Source organism: Phaseolus vulgaris, chromosome 3, assembly GCF_000499845.2.
Source record: "Phaseolus vulgaris cultivar G19833 chromosome 3, P. vulgaris v2.0, whole genome shotgun sequence".
Taxonomy (NCBI): Eukaryota; Viridiplantae; Streptophyta; class Magnoliopsida; order Fabales; family Fabaceae; genus Phaseolus; species Phaseolus vulgaris.
In genome coordinates, this window is record NC_023757.2 from 2,844,386 (window position 1) to 2,855,894 (window position 11,509).

An 11,509-nucleotide genomic window follows, 5' to 3' on the forward strand; every position below is an offset into this window, starting at 1 on the left:
CCGCTTATATATTATGAAAATATATTAACTTTTAATCAATGTAGGATCTCCAACAAATAGCTTTAAGAAATAATAATTTTTTGAAATTGAGTTTTAAGATACTTGTATATACATGTTTGGATGTAAGAATAACTTTAAAAAATAAGAGTAAAATAAAAATAACATATATGAGACAATAAATAATGTTCTAGTTAAGAAGTTTGAAAATCCTAAGATAGAACATTTAGTGTTTACCTTTTTACCTTTAAGAGATGTAAAAGCTATGGGTGGAAAAATTGGACAACTCGTTTCGTTTTGATGGGATTTGTTGTTAATCCATAAAAAAAAAACGAGTTAAGTTGGTCTGTTTAAGTTATACCAGCTGAAATTGATAACTAGTCCGATTATATGATTGTGATTTGTGGGTTGGTATGTTACTTTTTAATTATTTTTGAATATATTTATTTTATTGTAGTAATTAAATCACATCTTTGAAAAATAAAAGTACAAGAAAGAACAATAAATTTGAATCAAACTTTAATATTCTAATAAAAAATGTTTAATGTCCAACAAAACAAAGTAAATATCAATAATACTCCAATGAATAAAATCATGTATAAAGAAAGTAATGTAAATAAAATTTTACATAAAATTTTAACACCACCAATTTTGATTACAAAAGCATGACATTCCTATTTAAAAGTACAAAAAATAAAAGAGGGTGGGCTAGCGAGTTAGCCTACCCCGTCCCGCCTGTGGTCCGACCGATTGGCGAATTAGACGAACCAAACGAATATAAACTGACATGAACCGCTTAAAGGATGGTGCATTGGTGGGTTAATCATGAAACCCGACCCACTTTGTTGCTCCTAGTAAAAGCTTTTATTTATATTAATTTTTTAAGTAAAAACTTTTATTTATATTTATTTTACTATAGTAATAAGTCCCACCCCTATTTTCCCCCTTTAATAATTAAATTAGGGCTGTACTTGCGGTGATAGTGTGAATGAGGTGTCATTGATAATATAGATTCATCTATTATTTATATTTATTATTACATACATTTTTTTAATGAAGTATTTACCAGAACTTATTATTAAAAATGATATAATTAAATAATATTATCGAGATTTTCTATTATGATGTTAGTACTTGACCACTTGGATCGACTACAACTGCCCCAATCTATGTATATTATATGTATATTAAGAGTAAAGAGATAAAAAAAAAAGTAGACATATAAAAAAATTAACAATAAATAAAAGTATTACATTTTTTTTTTCTTGACATGGTATAAAAACAAAAGTTTATACTTTCTAGTAGGCTCATATGGGTTAGTAGTGACCTATGGAAGGGGAGTGTTGAGAAGTTTAACATTGTGTATCTCAACTGTTATAGTGAGTCTTATATATGTAACTAGTTAATGAAATGATTTTTTTTTTTACATTAATAATATATATAAAAAAAATTGAAGTATTTAAAACTATTCAATTATATTCGACTGTGTTTTGTTCTTGGAATCTTTTGAAAAAAAATTCTAATGCATAGAGTTGATAATTAATTATTTTAGATTGTTTTGGGTGGCTTTAAGGAATCTCTACTTTTCTGTTTTGAACAATTAGTGAAACACAAGCTTCATAGTTCTTTACTTTTATTTTTATTATTATTATTATTAATAATTATTGTTTTCACTTTAAAGGCAATACAATTATTATACAATATTATAAGCATAATTGGGAGCATAGATCCCTGGTTTATGACATCTTGTTCTTAAGAATTTTCATCCATAGACTCTCAAAAGCAACACAAATTAAAGAAAAGTTTTGTAGATTTGATGCCTTGTTAATTTGTGCTGTTTCTCAAAGAAGAATAAAAGGATCCTTCTTCCTTTGTTCATTTGAGTTGGATTGTTCTCAAGTATATGGTTCTTATTCTTTCTTACTTTCATTTGAACAATCATTCTACTTTCATCATCTTCTCATTGTTACACCATTTATGGTTCTCAATTAATTTGCCCTAATTAAGATATATGAATGCATTTTTTCACTACAAGAAAATATGAAATAGAAATCAATTTTTAGATACCAAAATAATTAGTTGCAATAGTAACTAAACTAGAGACGATTTTAGAAACTAAAACAAAATTTGATTTCTAAATTAGTTTTTATTATTGTTAAATAATTTTTAAATTGATATCTAATTAACAACCAAGGTTTTAGAGACCAAATTTAGAAACTAAATAATTGATAGTTAAAACTTTGGTTGCTAATTAGATACCCATTTAGAAACTATTTAACGGTAATAGAAACTAATTTAGATTTTTTTAGTTTCTAAAATGATTTTTAATTTAATTATTATTGTAACTAATTATTTTGGTTTTTATTTCATAATTTTCTTGTAGTGTTTATCTATTAATCCAACCTCACCTTTATCCATTCAAATAGATTTGAACATGTGTTTTTGGCTCATATATACCAATTTTGTTTTGGGCCCTTAATAAAAGAAATAAATTTTTAGTTCTTAAGTTTATTTAAATAACAATTTAAAAAAAAATAAAGTAATTTAGATTCCATTTTAGAACAAAACGAAATAAATATTTATCAGAAACAAAGACAAAGTTAACAAAATTTAAATCTACAGTTTTCATTTTCATTTTTCATCCTAAAATTTATTTGAATAACACTTTAAAAAAATAAAGTAATTTACATTCCATTTTAGAACAAAATAAAATAAATATTTATGAGAAACAAAGACAAAGTTAAAAAAAAAAATTAAATCTATAGTTTTCATTTTTCATTTATCATCTTTACATGGCCGAAAAGAAAGTGCAACGTGTTCACTTGTAAAGGGACAGGAATCTGTACTTTAATCTCCACTGTCATTATTCTCTTATTATTGTAGTTTAATATTTTTTTACAAATATTACGTGATTGAATATTTTTAATTTTAAGCAAAAGTAATTAAATTTAACAATATTTAGGTGGAAAATTGATGATATAAAAAAATATTATCAAACAAGTAGAATCGATGTTAAATTCGTATTAAACCAGTAAATATAAAACCTTGTCTAAAATTCTTTAAAAATTCTTTATATTGTTTATAACTTAGCTAGACTTGTTTTCAATATTTAATATGTAACTTCTATCATATGTAAATCCTAAATGATTTCAATAAATTGTTTAGACTTAATGTTTACTATCAGAATTCATCAATATATAATTTGGCGCCATAATAGATGGTATTAGTATATAAATCATACAGATTGTATTCGTATATAAAGTATTATATATATATATAATATTTTTAATAACTATAATAATAATATTAACAATATTTAATAATATTAACAAAATTTAATAATATTAACAATATTTAATAACATTAATAATATTAACAAAATTTAATAATATTAAAAATATTTAATAATATTAATGATATTTATATTATTATTATTCATAATATAAATTATATTAAAAATCATAATATGACAAGTAGTGATTAAAGCTTTTTTGGTCACTGAAGGGACTAGGCTTTGGTGATTATTCTTATCATCGGTGATAAAGTGTTGAGGAAAGTCTCGAAGGAGAAGACTGTAACAAGACTATGGAACAACTGGATGCATTCAACAAGTTGATACTTGATCTAAATAAATATTAATGATGAGGATTGAGCGTAATTATTGTTGTGTTCATTGCCTAAGACGCTTGGTCTTTTTAAGGAAACCTTGTTGTATGGAAGAGAGAGAGTCACTCTCTTAAGGAGGTTCAGGCTGCTATGAGCTCGAAGAAGTTGGACTAAACATTTAAAATTAAGGCTTCTAAAGATGATCTTGTAGCAAGGTGTACCAATTATAACAGAGGAGGTCAAAGTCGATGATGCACAATGGTGGAAATACATCGTCTATTAAGTGTTATCATTGCAAGAAGAAAGGTCACCAGAAGGTTTTGTCCAGAGAAATAGAAGAATGTTAACAACCTTGGTTCGATAAACAGTATGGACCATCTGCATTTAGTGAAGAAGCTCTAGTGGAAGATGATTATAAATCGTCACATGTCTTCATGATGTCGATTAATAGTGATGATTTTGAATGGATAATGAACTTGGGATGTTTCATGACACTAAATCGTCTATGCTTCCAACAATTTACAAAACTTGAAGGAGGTTCAGTTCTCCTAGGTGACAACAAGTCATGTAAGATAGCTAAAGTTGGAACCATCAGGTTTTCTGCATGATGGAACTTAGAGAGTGCTTGAGGAAGTTAGGTTTGTGCCTAGCTTGAAGCGCAACCTGATAACCCTTGGTGAATTTGAGAAAAGGGATATGTGTTCAAAGGAGAGAGGGGAATGTTGAAGGTGTTGAGAGGATCCATGGTAGTGATGAAAAGTATGAGGAAGAATGGCGTGTATGCCTTGAAACTTATTGTAGTGTCTAGATCAATGTCTACTATTGAGCAAACCGTCTTATCTAAGACTGAAATATGGCATAGAATCCTAAGTCATATAAGTAAAAAAGTCATAGGTGATTTGAAAAAGCAAGACTTATTTGGTAGTGACAAAATTGAGAAGTTGGGATTTTGTGAACATTGTGTCCAAGGAAAAGCTTGTAGACTTTGTTTTAACTTATGGCAATAGAGAATAAATGGAATTTTTGACTACATTCATATTTACCAATGAGGACCATCTTCAACTCCATGATGCTCTGATTCTATATACTTCCTATCAATAGTAGATGATTACCCAAGGAAATTATAGATCTATGCTTAGAGGACCAAGGATGAAGCCTTTGAGAATTTCAAGAGTTGGAAGCATCTAGTTTAGAACCAAAGTGGTAAGATGGTAAAGAGGTTCAAAACTAATAATGGTCTTGAATTTTTCTCAAAATTGTTCAACACCTTTTCTAAGGAAAATGACATTGCAAGGCACCAGACAGTAGCAGGAACTCCTTAGCAGAATGACCTAGTTGAGAGGTTCAATAGGACCCTTTTAGAAAGAGTGAGATGCAGGTTGTTGAATGTTGTAGTTCCAAAGGTGTTTTGGGCTGAAGCTACTACTATTGTTCCCTACCTAATTAATATATATTGCTCAACAATGCTGAAGATAAAGACTCCTAAAGAAATCGGGTCAGAGAATTCTCCTTGTTAGAAAAAGAGGTCGAGTTCAAGAGAGGTTGAATTGAAATTTCAAAACTTATGAAAAATTAGAATGAATTACTTGCAGAATTAATCAACTAAAGTGAATCTAGTAAAAATTTAACATATTAAAATCTTTGTTACAATAAGAATAAGCTAAATTGAAACTCAAAAATACAAAGAGAAAAAGAAAAAAAATTACAATGATAAATTTTATATTTATGTAATGAAGTTACTTACGAGTCACTTTTATCACTAAATCAACTTTGAGAGTGTTACTTATGTTACATATCATTATTATAATTAATTTTAAAAAATTATATTAATTCATTTTCAAAAACTAGAATCAAATTAGAAGCATTTAAAATAATAAAAATATTAAGAGATTACCATAATAATATTATAATGAAATAGCTCAAAATTTCAAACTCATTCAAAAGAAAAAAATTAATATAAAAAAATACAAAATACAAAAATATTAACCTGATTCAATGAATTTTAAAATGTCTATGAAACATACAAACACATTAATAAAAACAAAAAAGTTGATCACATACATATTAAATATTAATAAAGACAAAAAGTTTGTTCAAGAGAGATAATATGATATAACATAGAAACACATTAATAAAGACAAAAAGAATTGATCACATACACATTAATAAAGACCAAAAAAATTGATGAAGAGAGATGATATTGTGTTACTTACCAATATTATCAGATATATTATAAATTTTAACAAAATTTTATTAAGTTAATATTTGCAAATAAAAAAAAAAGCTATTAAAGCTTTTTATTATGTGTGTTAGTTGAAAAAAATATAACTTTTAATAGATTTTGGAAATTTCTCTTTCTTAAAAGAAATATAAAAAGCAAAAATAAATCATAAAAAGGAACTTAGATGCGTGGCAGATGTGATGTGAACCGTTGGATCCTCCAACCCAACGTCTGCATCACCAACTAAGAAGACTCAATTACTTCAGCATATATTATTGTGAATTATATTCTTAGAATAATTAACACATGTTTCCGAAAATTTCTTCGTAATTAATTTAAGGATAAAAAATAAAATATATTTTTATAAGTTAACATAAATTAAGAATTTAGAAAAACTATATCAAATAATTTTTACAAATAAATTTTAATTTAGAAAATGTAGTGTTTTTCTTATTTTTTATGGAAAAATCTCATGAATATTTTTTATTCAACGTATCTCCGAAAAAAAATAAATCAATGTGTGTGGTACGTATTTAAAAGAAATTTATCAAAATAAAAATAAAATGAAATATTTTTTTACGGCGATAACTGTAAAAATAACATATTCTAAAGTAATTAAAAACAAATATTTCAGCTTTAATACAGTAGTGGCTTTTAATTCGGGTGGAAAAGGTCAAATTCAGAAGTTAGATGAATCAAATTAAGCAATTAAAACTTCTTTAATAGGTTCACTTATTTGATTATTTATTGAAGTTCTCCTTAAAATATTTTCAGTTTGTTAATTTTGGATTTAATAAATATTTGTATATTGTAAAATAAGTAAAAATAATCCTGAACATGAAATTTAAGTGTAATTATAATTCTCAGTATAACTTATTTTTATTATTATTTCTATCACTTTTTTTTATTTAAATTGTTTTTTTTAAGTGACATAAAATAAAGAACAGTCATTAACTTTGATGAAAACAATTATATTAGTTTATTTTTGTAGATAAGATGAAGTTGAAAATAAAATTAAAGAAAGTATCTTTGTAATTTTTTAGTTTTTTTTTCTTGTAAAAGCAGCAAGGACACTCAAATTGTGAATCTCCACCAACTTTGCCTTAAACTTTAATCATTAACCAGAAATTAAAAAGCTTTCTTTGAGAAGGCCTTAGTCAAGAAGGGTATGATGAAATTGTAGATCCCTTTCACTCACAGGAGAGATGTTTCCATCACTGGTCAATTCCAAAATTAAACAACATTTTAGAGATCAGGGGAAAATTCATATTCCAATTTCATTATGTATCATCAATTATAAAGGACCATTACATAACACCAATATGCAATCCACTAACCACACCAAAGAGTGATTAAATGATGTTCCTCATTCCATCATCTGTTACCCTTTAGCAAAAATAATCCATAAAAAATACCCCTTTGTTTTAAAACTGTAAAAGATCTAACTTTTTTGAAAAACAAAATTACCAAGTTGTAATTCTATTGTTTTTGTTACTTGCAACATATAAAATAACCTTATTTTTAAAAAAAAATATGTTGGCATGTGCTATTTATCATAATTATCAGGTGTGAAAAAGTTTTAAACTAAGCATTTTGGATGGAGATTACAAGTTTCAATGATGTAGGTGGTCAGGATTTGAACTAGGTACACACAAAAATGGGCTTGAATTGATGATAGTGGATTGCCAAAAGGGTTCCACAAATGCTCCTATATTTTGACTGTTATTGGCTACTGTTAAACCACAAGGTAGGAGCTGGTTTGTTTATCATAAATGCATAAACTTTGAAACAACTTATATAGATAGCACCAACCGCTTCACATAAAATTGAGTCACATTTCACCACAAGTCCTAAAGTCAAGGGGGTCATCTATCTCTGCTCTAATTTTGCAACTCAAAGGCAAAATGGTCTCAGGTTCTTCTCCCCCTTCCAAGGAAATGGTACTATACTGTTATCAATGTAGTTTAGTCAATATTTCTTGTGTAAACTACACTCTTTTATTATGTCAGTTTTTTTCTTGTTCTTGTTGCATGTTCTACACTTGTAGGAAGTTCAATCAGATCAGAAATGGGTGGAGAATGGCCCCTCTCGCAATGCCAAATGGTGGTACTCAACTTTTCACACTGTCACAGCCATGATTGGTGCTGGTGTTCTCAGCCTGCCCTATGCCATGGCTTATCTAGGATGGTAAATTGAACTTATGGCTTCAAGTCTTTGAGTTGCCACAAAGGTGGCAACTTGAGCAACATATATTACGTAACTGAGTTTCTTTTTCCTTATCTTTGAAGGGTGCCAGGGACCTTGATTTTGCTGCTAACTTGGTGCCTGACCTTAAACTCAATGTGGCAAATGATCCAACTCCATGAGTGTGTTCCGGGAACACGGTTTGATCGTTACATTGATCTTGGTAGACATGCTTTTGGACCAAAGTTAGGACCATGGATTGTGTTGCCCCAGCAACTGATTGTTCAAGTTGGGTGTGATATTGTTTATATGGTCACTGGAGGGAAGTGCCTGAAGAAGTTCATGGAGATTGCATGCACCAATTGCACTCAACTCAAGCAGTCTTACTGGATTGTCATCTTTGGTGGCATCCATTTCCTCTTGTCTCAGCTTCCCAATTTCAATTCTGTTGCAGGAGTTTCTTTAGCAGCTGCTGTGATGTCACTAAGGTACTTCTTGATTTCCACATCAGGAACCATTAGTAGCTTTAAATCAAGGCCAGTCTTTTGTATTGTTCAATATTTATCTTTCTGACTAATATGAAATGGATGTTTTGATACAAGGATCCATTTTGGCCTTAATAAATTTTGGGACCATTGAAAACGCCACCCATGTCTTTACTTTTCTAGCAATAGCTTTCTATCATGATTACTAGTATTCAATATTTACCATTTTTGAGAGCTTGCTGAGCTGGCTTGGCATTTTGCACCCATGTAAGGAAGATTCCAGGGAAAAATAATGTTTGGATTCTTCCCTGGATAAGTTATCCATGTGAAAACTGGAAAGCATAAAAAGACCTGTCCCTGAAGCTCAGAATTTGATATGAAAACTAAATATTTTGTAGAAAGATATCAGAAAATTTACCCTTTTGGTTGTGCTTGTGAACAAGCAGAGCCACATGACTTTTAAAACTTCGCAGAGTCGGTTGACAGCATCGAACTTTCTGAAAAGATCTTTGCCACAACACATGGTTGGTTTAGTTCAAATAAAATATACTATTTTGACACTCATTGTTTTTGTGAATCCAGTTGCTTCTAATTAGGTTGTGTTGTTCGGTTCTCCAACAGTTTGTAATTTATATAATCTGTAATGGCTGACATAGTTTGGTCATTTCCAAGAAAAAAGGTTTTGGGACACACTTTTAACACTGGTTATTTTAGCAGTTAAGACTTAACTAGTTATTTTAACTAATAAGGTATATTTCTTAATTAGAATTCTACTGTTATAGGGTTGTTTTCACAGGAAAATTTTGTTTTTAAAAGCAGTGGCTTACTCTTTTGGTGGTTTGATTTCAGCTATTCAACTATAGCTTGGGTGGCATGTGTGGGTCGAGGCCGTGTTGAAAATGTTAGCTATGCATACAAGCAAACCAGTTCTACAGACTTAATGTTCAGAATATTCAATGCACTTGGTCAAATTTCATTTGCATTTGCTGGCCATGCAGTGACCCTTGAAATTCAGGCCACAATTCCATCAACCCCTGAGAAGCCCTCAAAGATACCAATGTGGAGAGGTGCTATTGGTGCATATTTCATCAATGCTATATGCTATTTCCCACTGGCACTAGTGGGATATTGGACCTTTGGAAGAGATGTTGAGGACAATGTGCTTATGGAATTTGACAAACCTGCATGGCTCATAGCCTCAGCTAACTTGATGGTGTTCATTCATGTTGTTGGTAGCTACCAGGTACAAACACAGCACAAGCATATGCTTAAACTACTCTAGCATATTACCTTATTAATGTCGAGACATTGGATTCCAGGTTTATGCTATGCCTGTTTTTGACTTGATCGAGAGGTTGATGGTCAGAAGATTTAACTTCCCTCCAGGATTATCTCTTAGACTTGTTGCTAGATCAGCTTTTGTTGGTGAGATTTTCGAAACCATCTACTTTTTGGTTTAAGAACACAGTTATCTTCCACCGAGTATTAAACATAACTAACTGGATACTCAGAAACTATGAAATTCGGACACTTCTCTTAAATAACGTGTTCATATATGACACACATATTAAACACCGACATTCATGTACTACGTATCGGTGAAGTGTCCAGTTCAAAAAATATTTGTTGGATTTTTTACAATTCTAGTACGGTTCTAACACAATTTTAAAAAAAATACATTAATTTTCTAAAAACTCAAATTTATTGTATAAATTTTTATTATCATTATAAAATAAGGAACGAATCATTTTTGAACCAACCATAAAAAACATCTTTCTGTTCTAAAAAAAATTTGAAACATACTTATGCACTTAAATTTTTATTGTTAATTTATATAATTCATAATTATATAATATAAAGATATGTGTCTCAATGTCCTACATTTTAAAGATTATACATATTTTCGTGTCATATCACGTCAGTATCTGTGTTACATTAGTTTAGAACTCAAATCTGACTGAGTTAAATATTCTCATATCAGATAATACCTATGCTAGGCCATTTTCAAAATCATTTATGCTGTCATGGCAAAGCTATTTTGATAATTGATATTTGTGTTAAATGTTGCAGCTTTTACATTATTCGTTGGGGTCACATTCCCTTTCTTTGGCGATCTTCTTGGGTTCTTTGGTGGCTTTGGTTTTGCTCCTACTTCATACTTTGTAAAACTCTCTTACCATCTCATTTCCTCATGCTTATATCAAACTACCAAATTTACAAGACTTAATTTAGAACAGAGAAAATTAATATTGGTGTGTCTGTTGTTCAGCTTCCTAGTGTAATGTGGCTGATCATCAAGAAGCCAAAGAGATTCACCATCAACTGGTTCATCAATTGGGTAATGATTAATTTATTTCAACATTACTTAGAGAATGCAAAAATAGATTATCACAGTTCAGTGTAGTTTTGTTTTGGCATTGACCCTCAATTTTTTTTGTGTTTCTCAGGGTTCAATATATGTTGGAGTATGCATTATGTTGGTATCTACTATTGGTGGCTTAAGGAATATTGTTGCTGATTCCTCTACTTATAAGTTTTACACCTAAAATATTTTATATTATTGAAAAAATATGTAAGCATAAGCACTTAATCTAGTTGATATTAGACTTGAAGTTGGTAATTATCCTATTTATGGTGTCTGTGCTCCTTCAAGCAACAAGCCTAGTCTTCTTTCTATCAGTTTATTCATTCTCTTATTGATAGCATAGATAGATTTTAATATAGAATTTACAATATCTGAATAAAGTGAATTAAGACTTGATGTGTGCAATACTTTTCTTTTTTTTTAATTTGCCCCATCACTATCAAAGAGGATACATGTGAATTTATAAAAAATATAATATTATGAAATGTGTGATTTTCAATACATGTTCTTACGTCGAAGACTATCAATTTGTGTGACACTATATATTTATGAATGTTTTGATAGAGATTTGATAGCGAGTAGTCTGATAAACTCAATAAACTCTTGCTGAGATAGGTTTTAAATAGTGTTGATATCATATTATGAAATGTT

The 11,509-nt window shown here is 29.2% G+C and overlaps 1 protein-coding gene across 1 annotated transcript; it reads left to right on the forward strand.

Moving 5' to 3' along the window:
* Window positions 1-7,150: 7,150 nt before the first annotated feature.
* On the forward strand, window positions 7,151-11,263 carry LOC137806255 (lysine histidine transporter-like 6). Its single transcript, XM_068606261.1, has 8 exons — window positions 7,151-7,764; window positions 7,872-8,011; window positions 8,113-8,496; window positions 9,343-9,736; window positions 9,813-9,918; window positions 10,564-10,655; window positions 10,763-10,831; window positions 10,941-11,263. The coding sequence occupies exons 1-8, from the start codon at window positions 7,729-7,731 to the stop codon at window positions 11,037-11,039; spliced, it is 1,320 nt and encodes a 439-aa protein (XP_068462362.1). The 5' UTR covers window positions 7,151-7,728; the 3' UTR covers window positions 11,040-11,263.
* Window positions 11,264-11,509: the final 246 nt, after the last annotated feature.